At 45.4% G+C, this 16,048-nt stretch overlaps 1 protein-coding gene and 1 long non-coding RNA gene across 2 annotated transcripts; both read right to left on the reverse strand.

Moving 5' to 3' along the window:
• Positions 1 to 1,951: 1,951 nt before the first annotated feature.
• On the reverse strand, positions 1,952 to 8,666 carry LOC133210733 (UDP-N-acetylglucosamine--peptide N-acetylglucosaminyltransferase 110 kDa subunit-like). The gene is made up of 8 exons (XM_061350403.1): positions 8,594 to 8,666; positions 7,689 to 7,859; positions 7,450 to 7,566; positions 7,203 to 7,370; positions 5,441 to 5,593; positions 4,084 to 4,336; positions 3,151 to 3,274; positions 1,952 to 2,601 (listed from the first exon to the last, which is right to left on the reverse strand). Exons 1-8 carry the CDS (start codon positions 8,654 to 8,656, stop codon positions 2,427 to 2,429), a joined length of 1,224 nt encoding a protein of 407 aa, XP_061206387.1. The 5' UTR covers positions 8,657 to 8,666; the 3' UTR covers positions 1,952 to 2,426.
• Positions 8,667 to 11,895: 3,229 nt separating this feature from the next.
• LOC133210726 (uncharacterized) lies at positions 11,896 to 14,074 on the reverse strand. The gene is made up of 3 exons (XR_009724995.1): positions 13,568 to 14,074; positions 13,014 to 13,136; positions 11,896 to 11,953 (listed from the first exon to the last, which is right to left on the reverse strand). It is a non-coding gene; the product is annotated as an uncharacterized LOC133210726 (long non-coding RNA).
• Between the last annotated feature and the right edge of the window lie 1,974 nt (positions 14,075 to 16,048).

The following is a 16,048-nucleotide window of genomic DNA, read 5'->3' on the forward strand; positions in this document are numbered from 1 at the left end:
AAAAGTCTCCTCCCATCTTTCTTATAGGCTGCTTTTAAGCACTCAAAGGCTGCAGTAAGGTCTCCCCAGAGTCTTCTCCAGCTGAACAGCACCAACTCTCTCAGCCTTTACTTACAGGAGAGGTGCTCCAGCCCCTGATGGATTTTGTGGTCCTTCTCTGGACCCTCTCCAACAGGTTCATGTCTTTCCTGTCCTGAGGACTCCAGAGCTGGATGCAGGACTGCAGGGGCATCTCACCAGAGCAGAGTAAGGGGCAGAATAACCTCCCTTGACCTGCTGGCCATGCTCCTCTGGATGCAGCCCAAGACACAATTGGCCTTCTGGGCTGTGAGCATACACTGCCAGGTCATGTCCAACCTTTCATCTAGCAGTACCCCCAAAGTATCTCAAAGACTATAATTTTGATACATCCTAATACCAATCAACTATTGTAAAACATTTGAAGCCCTAACCTGAAGCTAAGTTTCAACACAGTCAGGAAGCACACTGCAGGAGAGGGTGCCGGGGCTGCGCCCAGCCGACCGCCTCCTCACCTCTCTCTCCCCGTGCTGCTGCCACCCGAAGCCAAACCACAGCAGGAGCCGCCATCGCAGGAGCTGGAGGAGCCGCCGCCGGAGCGGGGCCCGGCCCCGCACTGACCGTGTGGGGGTATGGCAGCGGCGGGGCGCTCCCCGCGGCCCTCACCGCCCCAGCAGGCCTGCAGGCCTCTCTGCTGCGGTGGAGCCCCGTCCCGCGCCGCCTCGAGCTGCAAAGGAAAGAGACCGTGAGCAGAGCGCAGCGCCAGGCCCGGCCGGGGAAAGGCGAAGGCACCCCACGCACCGCCGCCTTCTCCATCCGCTTTAAACCGCGCGCGCCCCTTCGCAGCGCTTCCGGGGCACCGGGCTGGGCCGCCTGCGCGCGACTCCGCGCCTGCGCATGGAGTGGGGAGAAACCGCGGCTGCAAGCGCGTCCGAAGCCACCAGCACGAGCGAGGCGCCCTAGCGCCCGCGGCGCCAGAGAGAGGAGAGCAACCGCGGCCCCGCTACCGCCGCTCCCCGGGAGGGAGCGGCAGCCCCGGCATGGAGCAGCAGCCCCGGCATTAACGGGAGGCCAAGCCAACCGCAACCAGGAGACAAAACTCAATGGCACGATGAGCGAGGTTGACACTCGTTTATATTGACCCACTGGTGAGCGGGGAGCTGGGGAATGTTGGTGTTGCTTATTGAAAACAAAACCAGTAATTTACACACAGTCCTTGACCTGCAAGATAATACAGTGTGCGAGTTAACAGCATCGGGAAGGGCAGAAGAAACAAGCTGGTGTGAGCCCCCAATAACACTTGGGAATTAAGCAGGCACACACACCAGAGCTTTCATGGTTGGGTGGGTTTAGTCTAACAGAAACGTCTGTGTGCAAGACCTGCACTTACTGGACATTATTTCTGCTTTTTAAATAAATACATACAAATTTAAATAGCACTATTTAAAACAAAATTACAGAAAGAAAGAAGCAAGGCCAGCCATTCAGAATACTTCTCTAGCAACAGCACAAGGGCAGCAGCAAACGTGAAACACTGGTCAAATCAAACTGGCAAACCAAAGCTTTATTTTCTGTTTCACGTCCTTGCTACAGTACCTAGGACTGAGCCTCTATACATAGTTAACAATAATTCCTGAAAGAGCTGTATTTGGCACCAGTTTGTGTTTACCTCAAACACTTGTGGGGAGAATTAATTTCAAATCAAATCTGGTTTTATAAACAGCTGCTTAATGAAGCCAATCAGCTGAGTTACTCGAGAAGCTTAAAAACTAAACAAAAAAAAGCCCAAAGTCTTTATCTAAACCAACGCATTATAGAGAGCTCCAAAATAAGAGGTCAAACATTAGAAGGCTGATGCAGGCTCGTGGTTTATGAAACCTATTAAAAAAAAAAAAAAAACCAAAACAAAAACACAACAAACTCCACCAGCAAATCTGCCCTTTCAATCCACACAGTTTAGGATTTAATGCAGGGAGCCACATTAATTAACCACACATATACCAGAAGGACTACCCAAAATGCAATGTTTAAATGCTCCAATTCCCAGTCCACATAAAAGGAGAGAGATTTGTAGGAAGATTAAATCAGTCCATGAAGTCATAATATTTGGTTGGGCAGTTCAAACTTCCCCCAGCAACCACTATGTCATTCATACACACAGGCTCACATGTACACAGCTCAATCCCATTCAAACTCCTCATGGAATAAAAGGATCTGAGGCTCTTAATGAGTCTTTCCCTATCATGCAAGAAAGAAGTCTGGCTGTGCTTTAATCACTGTCATGTATTACTTCAGCCACAGAGTACCAGGCAGTTTAAGTAGAAATGCACAGTTTCAGCTCATCATCTCAACAGAAGTGTTTTAAGAGGCTCAGTTCCTGGAGAATTCCAGGTGGGCATGCTGTCTCTTCATGCAGACTCACTGGCCTCTACTGGCTTAATCATGTGGTCCGGTTTGTTGCCAGCAGCATAGTGATCCCACATCTGAAGATAAAGCCACTCCAGGTCCATTGTGTACTGTTTCGTGTTAAACAAAGGACTGGATATTCTCTGCTTCCAGACTTTGCCGTGAACTTTTTTCAGGCTACCAAAAAAAAAGACAAAAAAAACAAAACCCAAACCCCAAGTTAAAGAGGCCACAAGGTTCCAAGCACTTTCCAGCTAACCCAGAACTGCCAGTACAACTGTTTCAAAAATATCTGCTCCCCCACTTCCACCAAATTCATACTGTTTCATCCCCTTATAATTTCTGATACAGACCAGCATGATCACCTCAACTCAGAAGAGCTGCAGCATTAATGCACTAACTCGCTGCATTACTACAGGAACTTTACAGGTTTATTTTAACTTGCAGTATGTGAGAAACTGCTTAATTTTCAATTTAAAAAAAACTAAACCACCAACGAAAAGGTAAACTGACTGCAAATGGCAATTTCTTCAAAACAGGCGGCACCATTAAGCTTACTGTAAAAGCAGAACCTGACTTAACTGCAAGGCAAGAAAGCTCTAGATGAAGATTGCCCAGCTCCTTTAAATGTTAAAAGATTTGCAAGATTAAAAGTACTGGTCTCAGCACTGTGCCAGCACTTTCCTTTCTTATTGTTAACACATTATACAGTACAAGTTTGCTTACTATTCCAGATCAGTTCCCAGTTTCACAGCAATATCTTCATATTCCTGTCTACTTTTTGCAATGAGCTCCAGACAACCCAGGCAAGTAAGCTGGGAGGCAGCAACACGTGATGCAAGAGTCTTGCCTGTAAACAAACAAACAAAAAAATTAATACAGAAGTAAACTTACCAAGTAACATGCTACAGTGCATGACATACTTCTGCATCTACAAGAGGCAGCAACATCTGCTGGGCTTGCTGTTTATTGTTTTAAAATTAACTATATTCAAATCCATGACCTGGCAGTGTGTGCTCACAGCCCAGAAGGCCAACTGTGTCTTGGGCTGCATCCAGAGGAGCATGGCCAGCAGGTCAAGGGAGGTTATTCTGCCCCTTACTCTGCTCTGGTGAGATGCCCCTGCAGTCCTGCATCCAGCTCTGGAGTCCTCAGGACAGGAAAGACATGAACCTGTTGGAGAGGGTCCAGAGAAGGACCACAAAATCCATCAGGGGCTGGAGCACCTCTCCTGTAAGTAAAGGCTGAGAGAGTTGGTGCTGTTCAGCTGGAGAAGACTCTGGGGAGACCTTACTGCAGCCTTTGAGTGCTTAAAAGCGGCCTATAAGAAAGATGGGAGGAGACTTTTCAGCAGGGGCTGTTGCAGCAGGATGAGGGGTGATGGGTTTAAAAAGAGGGAGATTGAGGCTGGAAAAGGGGAAGAAACTTTGTAGAGTGAGGATGGTAAAATCCTGGCACAGGCTGCCCAGAGAGGTGGTGGATGCCCCATCCTTGGAGACATTGCAGGCCAGGCTGGATGTGGTTCTGAGCAACCTAGTCTGGTTGAACATGGCTCTGCTCATGGAGGAGTCGGGTAGTGGACTAAGATGACCACTGAGGGTCTCTTTCAATCTAAACTATTCTATGATCTGTTCTATGCAGGTTCCCCCACTGCATTACCTGGCATAGTGACCATTGGAGTCCCAGCCCAGAGTACATCCATCCCAGTTGTGTGCCCATTGCAAAGTGGAGTGTCTAGACAAACATCAGCCAACTGTCCTCTCCTCACGTGTTCTTCTTTGGGGGCAACAGGAGAAAAGATTATTCTGTTTTGGGAAAGACCCAAGTTTTGTGCGTACTGCTGAATATTGGGTTCTCCTACAGCTGGGAAGCGCAGCAGCCACAGCACGCTGTTTGGAACTCTTTTTAGGATCTATAACAAAAAATAAGAAGCAAATTCATAAAGTTCAGTCATAAAAAAATCTCCTTTTTTTAACAAGGAATTACCACATACCAAATGAAGCAAAAAGTGTAGTACTATAGTCTTCTGAGGTATAAAGCAGGGAAAAAAAAAACCCAACAAAACCACATCACTATTTCAAGCAGAGTAACTACGATTACATTTCTACCTAATCCCACTGAGAGAAACTGCAACTCTGAGCAGTACTTCGCAGAGCAGAACTTAAAAAGCAAGTACTGAAACTTATGAGGTCCTTTATTTATTTATAGGCCTGTATTATGGAATCCAAAAAATTATCGCTCAAGTAATTTTCAGCAGTACACTATAAACTGAACCATGATACCTGCTCACTGCACAGATCTATAAATCCATCAAGTGCTAAGCCCAGTAAATAACTGGGGCTATTCATCCTGAAGAATAAAAGTCTGCATGGAGACCTCATAGCAGCCTTCCAGTATCTGGAAGGAGCTTACAAGGATGCTGGAGAGGGACCCCTCATCAGGGACTGTAGTGACAGGGCAAGGGGGAATGGGTTTAAACTTAAACAGGGAAGACTTAGGTTAGATATAAGGAGGAAGTTCTTTACTGTGAGAGTGGTGAGATACTGGCACCAGCTGCCCAGCGAAGCCTTGACTGCTGCGTTCCTGGCAGTGTTCAAGGCCAGGCTGGACAGAGATTGGAGCAACCTGCTCTACTGGAAGGTGTCCCTGTTCATGGCAGGGGATTGGAACTGGATGTTCTTAAGGTCCTTTCCAATCCAAACCATCCTACGATTCCATGACTTAACTGTGCAGACTAAGGAAGACCAAACTTGTTTCACAATGTAATACTTGAGCTTAACAAGATTTTTAACTGGGTAAAAGCACAGATGTGGTTTGAAAGCAATCTAAAAAACTCTGTTTTCTGTTAACACCAAGTACTGCAACATGAGCATCATAAGAAGACAAATAGCTCAAGGTCAGTGTATTCCACAGAACATTTTCAGTCTTAAATTGCATGAAGTTTTTGCTAACTTGGACAGAACAGCTATGTTCCAGAACTCTGACCTTAAATTTTGTATTAAATAAAGATACTTACATTAGCCCACATCTGTAAAGTGGAAGGATCAATCTTATACAACTGATTAAAGTTACAGTATACAACAGCATCCTCTGGTAAGCCATACTGAGAACAGGTAGTAACAATTATAGTGCGCGGAACTTCTTCACCAGTGGCTGCTTTGTTGTTAATCTAAAGAAAAATAAAAATTTAAAAAAACCCCAAACAAACACTACTGCAACACTGAAAGTGTAAGAACTCGACTTGGAAGACAGAGAAACACTGCACCACCCCTCAGCACCACCCATTACTGGAACTGTATCTTTGGGTTATTATACCCAAATCATTATACCAATCATTATACCAAATGATAATTATCTACCTTCCCACAACAAGAATTTAACTGCTATGCATGCATGCTTGTGGATACCACAACACTGCAACCACCAAGGCACACAACACTGAGCATCTTCATGCCCTTGCTGTAGCTCCCTAGGACTAGTAAAATGAAGTATGGTTGTAAATTTTTATTATTTTTTTTAATAATGACAGCCAACGGAGGGATCAAAGACAAACCCTACAGTACAGACAGAACACAGAGTCTTATTTGGTTGGTTTTTTTCTTTCTTCTCCATACATATTTAACATTTAGCCCAGTGGCAGGGCAGCCAGCCAGAATAAACATACTGTTCACTAATTTGACATGAACGACAATATCTCAGTCACTGATTCTATTAGAAGATGCAAAGATAATTTAGTTCAATAAGTTAGTAACAGTGCTCCTTTACAGGTCACTAAGGAGACCTCAAAAACACAATGCAGAGTTTTCACTGACCTATGCCCAAAAGTAGCTGATATTAAATTAGAACATGCACAAAGAAAGGTTATAATATTATGATCAATATATAGAAATCCTCTTTTAAAAGCATGCCAACAGAGCTTATATTGCTTCATCTTAGTGGTGGAGTGCCAAGACAAGAATTCTCTATTATGCTCAGAGAAGAATAATTTCAGGAAAAAATGCTAATAAACTTATCAGCTGAACTAAAACATAACCTATTACCAACTTAAATAAAAGCTGAACTGTGTTCAGCTGTGAACAAAACTTGTAAAACAAAACCAAGGCGTGATACAACACATGGACAGAACAGTCATAATAAAAGGTCTTGTGTAAATTTATATGAGTCTCCTGAAGACTGTAAATTAAAAATTCAGAAGTCTACAGAGTTATGCCAATGCAAAATACGGTGTTTTCAAAAAGGAGTAACTGTTTTGAAAAGGAAGAAGCATTAAACAAAACCAGTAACTGTCACCATCACTAAAATCCCATGAACTGTAAAGCACTGTGGGCTGGTGGTATATTACATAGTTCAAAAGGATGTAAGGAGATAAACATTGTTGAGACACAGTGGAATAACTTTGCCTGTGTTATCCATCTTTTTTTTTCTAAAGGAAAATCACAACTGAAACTGAGTAACAACTTACAAATGCCCTGTAGGCTGCAGGCAGTGAGTACATCTTGTCTTCAGATTCTGAACAGCCAAGTGTTTTGTTTATGCAACAAAATTAAATTCCTTTGGACTTCAGACACTTCTTGATACAACTTTTCTATCTTTGTGGGGGAAAGTTCAATGTTCCAGGACATTTGTGGCTTATAACATATTTGTGAATTTCCCAAGTATGAGAACTAAACAAATCAAGGTGGAAACAGACAGCATGGAGGACGTTCTTCCTTGCTATGTTAACACACACACACACACACACACATATATATAAACCTCAAGAAAATTAAATGCCTCACCTGAGTAGTTGCTAGTCCATTACTGATGTTGAATCCATTGATAGTTATCTGAATTTGCCCACGATTAATCATCTCAATCACAGCTTCTGCAATTGTGTTCATAGGAATGACTGGCATACTGAGAGCAGCACTGCTGTCTGCGTTGTCACAACTGTCAGGAGACTTCATCTAAGATAAATCACGTAAGCATCAGAGAAAGTACTAGCTTCAGGCCCTAAGACTGAATGCACCAAGGAGTAGCTCTCACCTTAACAATCTTGACATCAGGGAGGCTGTCAAGGAAAGCCTTCAAGTCAATGCCATTCAAAACAATTCTGTTATCATAAATATGACCATTGGACTTGAAATCAATGACTGCTTTTTTCTGTTAAAAAAAAAAAGTTTTAAAAAAGTTAAAAGAGCTCTTACCAAGTAATATACTAAATGCCATTTTATAAACACAACTATGGACAACATCTACTTTTGTTGCCTTATCTTCCAACATACCTTCAGATGGGGGAACATGTTGGCGTGGTCTCCAATAAAGAAAGTGTTTGGCATGTACGCCAATTTCTCTGAATACTGCTCAGCCACCTCAACTGGAGAAGTTTCTTTATCTGTGATGATATAATCCATGAATAATGCCCCACTGGTTCCAGGATAGCCTAGCCACATTGCCTAAAAAACAGGAAAGCAAGGCTCCAGTCCCAGGTGCATTGCAAAAATAATGGAAGTTAAAAATTAACGCATTTTAAGTTAAATTTTTAACCTACGGATTCAAGTTCCTTCTTGTGCTTTATCAACTGAAGAGTAATCACTAATCCCAAACTTTCACAACCAAGACAGTGAACAGTTCAAGGATGTTCTAAAATGAATTTGGCTCAAGCAAAACGCCAAATTATCCAACTACATGCAGCTATAGCCAGAGTATTAACTAATCAGTGATTACAGCTTCTCTCAGCTGAGACAACTTCCATAACCTAGAGTGACTCCAATTCAGGCGTCTCCTATTCTCTTTCCACAGGCATTTTAGAAAATCCTTTCATATTGATTCTGACTAATTAGAATTTCTGTAAGGCTAAAGAAATTTTAATACGTAACGACTTATTTCCACAACTGCTTCAAATACCTTTTCTTTGTTCTTACTAGTGCAAGAAAAACAGTGGTGTACAGAATTACAGAGTTTTCTTTCAGGACACAGTCACCTGCCCATAAAACACATAAAAACCCCAAACTACTCTGCTTCAACAGAATGATCCTATTTGCCTCACACATGTGAAGCCCCTAAAAAAGTCTCTCTCACAGATCAACATCAGCCTTCAACATTTTTTCCACTCTGCCAGAAGAAAAAGAGAAACTCTTCCTATTCACAAGGGGTTTTTTGGAGGTACAGAGCCCTCTAACTTAGTTACCTGAATAGGTGCTGGTCTCAGAGCAAATAATTCATTTCGGGCTCCTTTGGTGTAACCATTCATATTATTATGTTTCTTTCACTGCCCTTGTGCTTAGTGCTCTCGAGTATCCTCAATCACAGCACATGGAGCACAAGCATCCAGCCCCTGCTCCCACAGTTGAGGAGCCGCTATGGAAAGCTGGTCCTGGGCATCACCTACACACAGAGGCACCCGGAATGGTGCCACCAATATGCTGAGCAGACCTGTGTAGGGGATGGCCAGCAGCAGCTTTCTGTCCTGGCTCCTCAGCAGGCCAGACACTTGCTCTTGGGCTCCGGGAAGCCCAAGAGCAAGCACCGGAGAGGCGGTGCGCAGATGGAGAGAGGTCTTTAGGTCAAAGGCAAATTCAGGTTGTGTCCTTGTAAAGCCCTACTCCAGGTCTTTTTCAAGCTCTCCACCTCTCCCCTTAGAGCTTCTCTGGCCAGATTTCAGCCTTCTGTGCCTCAGTTTCCCTACCTGTAAACCAGGAAAAACAGCAATTTTCCCATGCTTCTCCCCGTTTTCCAGTTTGCTGTTTTTATTTAATCCCCCTCTACATTTATCTGGAAGGCAGCTACCAACAGTAAGCACCAAATAGTCCTTGGCCTCAGGTTTGAGTCAGCTACACAGGCATCGGCCATTCTGTGCTGCTGCAAAAAGAGTGTGCTGCCAACACCAGTCCTGCACGGGCAGTAAGCAAAGGGTTTGAAAGAAAATAGGGGGAAACAGAAGTCTAAAGCCATTTTTCAGGGTTCCAGCACATTCTCCATAGTGGTTGCATTTTTTGGCACTCCCTGATGTTTCGAAGAGCTTTGATGCTGCTGGACTGCATTAGCAAATAGGCTTAGAGCACTCCAGTAATGCTTTTGCTGGGCAAATGTTGTCAAGTCTTGTTTTTCTTTCCTCAGCCTTGCTGCTGCTCTTGTCTGCGTGCCGTCATCCACAGCAAGACTAAGGGAAATCCAGGGAAGACTGCTGGGATGCCTTCCATCTTCTCCCTGCGTACCAGAAACTCGATCATCTGAGGCCAAGCAATATCTATATGCTTTTGTACATTGTACACAACCTGTAAAATTGCTTTATTTCCATTTTATCACATGCCAGTGAGGAAGAGTGCACAGGTGTAGCAAGTGCCAAGTGACCAAACAGACCTTTTAATGCTGGTTTGGCCAAGGTGAAAGCAGAGAATTATAAGGACTTGTAGACCAGAAGACTGCTCCTCCAGAGAGGTACACAGACAGATGGATACACAGCTGTCACAGCCCCATAGGAAATTGTCCTGGGTTCAGCAGTAGCAGTCATTTTTCTCCTTGGATTAACCGGGAACCACTGTGAATAAAGCCTATACAGATTTTGGAAAACACAAAATGAAGAGGCCTCCTAACTCTCACATTCTGCTCTGCTTTCCTCTGTACTCAGAGCTGAAAAGAGCCTTGGACTACACCGTATTACGATGTCTGGTCATGGAATTCTCCTCTTCTCTCTGCAAGATATATGCATGTCCAGACAAAAGGTTGATTGGAGCCATAAGGATCCAGTCTTTCCTGAATTAAAAGCCCCAGCCAGAACACCACCACTCCTCTACCACTAGCATTAAGTCTCTCTGGAGACATTCCAATGACAGAGTAAAGCTGGCAGCTATAGGTCTTAGGCTCCTATTAACAGTGCCCCACACTTTGCACACATCTTCTTGCACAGAGGATACATGGTGCCACTAACAGCGTATGTGCTCTTAAGGCAGGGAGCTGGGAGATAAGAAATGTCTTACTGCAAAAGAGAAAGCTCTTATGAGCACAGTCTCAGTGACAAATAACTGGTGTTCTTTATGCTATCTGTATGGCAGGACAAATCCAGTGCTGTACTTCAACCCCAACTTCCTGCCCTTTGTAGTGCAAGATGAAGCTCAAGAAGAGTAGACTCCAGAGACCGTTTAACAAAATTCAAAATATATTCCCAAAACTTAGGCAAACGTACCTACTGCCTTCCTTCAGGAGCGCAATGGCGATCCGGATCGATTCCTTAGGAAGATTATGAGTACGATTAGGACCTTACCACCACAAAGTATCACTGAAAACAAACAAAAGTTAGATTTATCAAGACCTGAACCAATAGGCTGTCTCTGTAGTTCACACCCTCTTCGCTTGTGTTTTGCACTACTGCACATGAACTTGACAGAATTCCCTGCTAGAGCAGCTCTTTCCTCCTCTCACTGCAGCTGCCAATCTTCAATCCCATTTCATAGCTTTGTGAGGGGAAGTTCTAACACGCCCAGAGTTTGTCAGAATGGGCAGGACCCTGACAATCCACCCTTAACAAATGCTGCTTTATATAACATGCATTTTGCATGTTTATACTCTAATGCTGCTCATTTGTGGTATTTCGATACAATAAAGAAAAAGGAGATGAAGAATCAACTTTTTCCTGAAGAGTGAAGTTTTCTGAGATGCACTCTCCTATAACATGTAGATGTACTTAAATCAATAGGCTTTTCTGAGCCTTAGCTCAGCTTGAGCTCCTTTCCCCTCATTTGAATCAAAAAACCCAAAGAGGCTAAGACAGTACAGATCTGGACAAACAATTTTCACCTTCCAGTTGTACTGCTGGAATCTCACAAACTTGCTCTAAAGTTAGAGAGCTGAGAGCACCATGTCCTGGAACATTTCCTCTCTTAGCTGTGAGAAGTGTTTGATTAATAAACCAGATCTTGTTTAAGGAGTCAGCTTCTGTCTCATTTCTACTTGTGTCAGTTCAAATCCTACTGCTGCAATAGGAAGGAGAAGATTTCTCTGGACACCACCTCCAGAAGGCAGAGTCTTAAACTCCTGAAGCACACCTCCTCTGACCCTGAGACACATCTGTTAATTCCGGGTGCCTCAGAGGGTTAGACAACATTTAAACCAGCCCAGCAGTGGTTCATGGTTACACACAGCAGGCCCTGTCTCCTCCAGCTGAAACCAAGAAGTTTTGCAGAGGCAGAGGAAGACAAAGGGATGGTATTCCTCAGCCGCAGGGTGTCTGGAGGTTTGCACGGGGACAGAGAATTGGCTTCAGGTCCCACAGATCTGACACAGTCTCAGAATCCACACTCAGATAGTCAGAGATGATGTTCAATTGCAATCCCAAGTACTATCAGCACCCCTAGCTATCAGACCTGCATGTGGAAAGTAATCCCTGTGGTACGCAGAGCCACCAACTTTCTTCAGAGCAAAGTTTTTGTTACGTACATTCCAGCACCCTTTTTTTATATGGTTCTCCTTGAAGGAATACAGAAGCAGGTTCCTTTGAAGCTGGTCTCAATCCAGTTCAGCTCTGTCAAGTTAATGTAGCTTGTCCCAAGCACTGTGAAAAGGAAAGCAACGTCAGTCTGTGCTGAGTTCTAGACTAGGACTAAGAGGACCTACGTTTTCTACATGGACATTTAACTCATTTGCTGGGTGACTTTGGAAAAGTAATTTAATTCCCGAGTACCTCAATTTACTCATCTGAAAGTGACACTGACCTCTGGATAAACTGTGCATTGGCTGCTAAGAATCAGGCAAGGGGGTTACAAGGAAAGACTTAAAATCTTAATATTCTCTAGGGCCAGCATGCTAAAAAGCTCTGCCTCAACAATATGTAGAAGATGCTTGGCAGTTCAATGATCCAACACAGTTACACGAAGACACAAAACAGAGAAAGGAGATTTAAGCAGTAAACTACTGCTCTGTTAATTTAGCTACCAATTCAGGGCAGTGTTTCAAGTTATGTGCTATTTATCATCAGTTAGTATCTGTGTGCCTGTAGTATTTGACAGGTATTTGCTCTCTCTTGTGCCACTCCTTCCCTTGGGAGGGACACACACTGCAGGCTGTCTTGCTGCCATAGGATTGTTTTAAATACACTGCCCTTGTACGAGAAAGCAGCACAGCACTTTTGAAAGCCAGAAGTGATGACATTTGTGATGGCTCATTGAACAGACTCAGGTCAGCCTCCAAGAAAATTCAGTGACCTGAATGTAAACAGGTCTACAAAAGAGGCACAGAGCTTTTAGTCTCAGTTCTGAGGCCCCCAAGGAGGGGGCATACACAGACTGAGAGAAAAAAATGCCCCTCCTTATCTTCATCAGGACTTAGTTATTGCCTTCTGATTCCTCATTGTGAAGACTGAACACACAGGAAGTAGAATGCTAGTAACACAAGTGTTTTTCACTCTCACCACTAGTGCGACTGCATCATGTCCCCTTACAAATACATTAGTAGCCTAGCAGAAAAAGACTTTTGTACAATACAAAGAAAGAGAATTCTTCCTTCTATGAGCACCATACATAGAGAAGGAATTTACCAAGGCAGAAACTGCAGCAAGATAGCAACTGAATCTCCTGAATATCTATTAACAGATAACAAGTTTAAAGGGCACTTACTAAACGCTACCCACTTTTGCCTCAGCTGCAGGTACACTCGGAAGTCTCTCTGGAATCCAGGATCACAAAGAGTGAGGGCAGATCCAGGTATTCCTTCGAGATGGTCGTAACCGTGCCACGTGCCTGTTAAGAAACAAACCAGATCAAATGAGTGTTTCTGAAGAGTGCAAAGACAAGGCTGGGGTTGTTTTAAACCTTGACAAGTGAAGTGTTTTGCCCTCAGCACTTCAGGTAAGCGAAACCCAAACACGCATTACTGCCAGACTAGTCAGCTCTAACATCACATCTGCAGCAAAGCAAGATCAGTACACGCAGATGTGGACTAAGCACACTGTGGGTAACTGATTCAGGTTACTACATCTGGTGCTAAGTGTCAGCACAGCTGGATTCTTACTCAATTTCACTGCCATTTAAGCCCTTCTCACTTAACTGTGTCTAAATGTAGGCACTAGTTCTCCCAACTACAGCATTTAACTGGTGTTATCACTTACTTTCCTTGCCCAAAATTAAGCAAGAAGGAAAAATAGCCTCAGAGGCTGGAGAATTACACCTACCATAACCTATAATTCCAATCATGCCCAAGATGAAAATCCAGAAGAGAACCCCAGCTGTGAAGCTCAATAACACAAGGAAGAGCAGACTCACAATCACTGCAATGAACAGCCCCCTGGAAAGACAAGAAACAGAAACACAGGGAGAACACGTCTGAGCATCTTTCTTGCATGCCTCTTACTCAAAATGAGGGTCACTTTGTCTCATGTAGGAGAATGGTTTGTAAACATGTATTGCAAAATCTTCCTTATGAAATATCTCCTCATGGCTCTCTGCTGTTAGAAACAGACAGATTATACACATGATGGTCTCACAGGACACAGCCAGAAATGTTTGCTAAGTTCTCAGGGTGTCTGAATGGGACCAGTACAGGTCTGGTTTGGTCATTTACACTGGCTGACCAACTCACTGCCTTTTTCATGCCATGGCCTAGTCTCTACCACAGAAAGTAAAATGGGAGAAATACCTGTGTACAGGGAGGTTGCTGGTTTATGTCCTCCATTTAAAATCCCTGCATGCAAAGAAACAATATTAGCTTCTTTGCAAATAATTTTCTCTCTTTTGGGTGAGTACATAATTTTTCATACAGATTTTTAATTTTTTATCATTTAATCCACTGTTTTCTCTGATTGACAGCCTGTGCCTGGTTTACACGATCTCTATCTTAAAGCATGAAAAAATAAACAACAGCTCCTTATTTCCCCCCAGTTTTTTTATTCCCCCCAGTACTGAGCACGACGTGCTGTGGTATGTATGGAATACGCCTTTGGCTAGCTCAGGTCCGGTGTCCTGTCTCTCCTCGCTCCCGGCTTCTTGTGCCCCTCCTCACCGGCAGAACACGAGCAACAGAAAAGGCCTTGATTGCGGTAAGCGGGACCGAGCAACCACTGAAACATGGGTGCGTTACCAGCGTTATTCTCAGAGTAAAGGCGGAACTCAGCGCTGCACCAGATCCTAGGAAGAGAATTAACCCTGCTGCAGCTGAAACCAGGGCAAAGGCAGAGAAACAAGCACAGTGGCAGGGCGCAGGATGCCGGGCCAGGAGCCTCCGAGGCGCCTGAGACTCATCGAAGGAGATGAAGGCAGAATCAAGCGCACTGGAGGCTCCTGACCCGACTCGTCCCTGGCAGACCGCAACCCTGCCTCACGGGGCGCTGTGAAGCTTCCTGCGCCGGGCGGCCAGCAGGCAGGAGACGCCCCTCTGCGCCCGCCCAAGGGACGGGCGGGCGGGCTCGCTCGCCTCCCCGGTAACCCCGGACCCCCGGTGGGCTCGGATCTCACCTGCTGCCGCCGCTGCCGGCACCCGGACCCTGCCCGCCGCCATGCTGCTCCCGGGAGCTGCGTATGCGCACACCGAAACAGCGCGCCGGAGGGGCCAGAGCCGGTGCGCGGACACCGGGCTGCTGCCACCAGCACCGCGCGGGATGGCCCGCATCGCAACGTGGAGCCGAGGCCGCCATTACTCACCGGAAGCCAGCCGCCACCACGTGACACCGGCCACTTCCGCGGACAACAGCCGGGACAAAAGGAGCGCCACGGCTCATGCGCGGAGCCCGGGCTGCAGTACCGAACTGTGGACACAGGATGGCAGCAGCGAGCGGAGGCCGGCGCACATGAAGGCCCCCCCACACACTCTATCTACAGTACCGGGAGTTGGCCACATGGCGGCGCAGTGAAAGGTTTCCTGGCGTTCAGCGAGCGCCGCCGGCTCCTCGGCCTGTGCCCACTGCAACGTTTGGGATAGGGTTCTCTGCTTGCCCTCTGCCCACACGGGCGTCACTCGAGCTCTCCGGACGAGCTGAGGCTCAGCTCCAGCACTGCTGATAATGTAGCATCATTAATCCATGATGCAGACTGGTTTGGTGGCCTCTGTCAGGGAGCAGCAAAGACTACCTGCCCCCCAAACATGGGGATAGGCAGGAGGGAGCTCAGCATTGGCAGGACCCTCCTGGGCAGATGCAGTCACATGGGCACAGCGAGCAGAGCCAGTGCTGGTGACCAGGTCCATCGAAAGCCACAGCAAGTGATGACCAAGGGTCCCCCGGGAGCATGGGGCTGAGCTACAACGTGCACCTGATGGGTCCATGCAGGAGAGGAGATGCCTACAAGGCATCCATCCAGCAGACAGGACTGCAGACCAGCACAGCTGCAACAGAGCACAGAGGGCTCAGTTTTGAACACAACTGTGACTCCTGCAGCCATGGTGTGGGGCCAGCTGAGGTTGCCCAGGGAAATTAAAGCCTATTAATGCCTTCAGGCCCTAACAACTTTAAAATAAGTCTAAAAGTCAGTTTACACCAAATAAGCTCATTTATTGCTCCCTTTCAGTAAAGGATGTGAGCTTACAAGAAAATACTGCCATTCCATCCACTCCGGAGCTAGATGACTATTACACAAGGAAACACAATTTGAAGTTATCCCTCCTGAGATCTTCATGACTTAAGAGCTATTTTCCCATGCCAAAAAAATACTCAAAGAGAAAA

Source organism: Neopsephotus bourkii, unplaced genomic scaffold (assembly GCF_033783945.1).
Source record: "Neopsephotus bourkii isolate Nb327-2 ecotype Australia unplaced genomic scaffold, CSIRO-AGI_Nbou_v1 NB_491, whole genome shotgun sequence".
In the NCBI taxonomy this organism is placed as follows: domain Eukaryota; kingdom Metazoa; phylum Chordata; class Aves; order Psittaciformes; family Psittacidae; genus Neopsephotus; species Neopsephotus bourkii.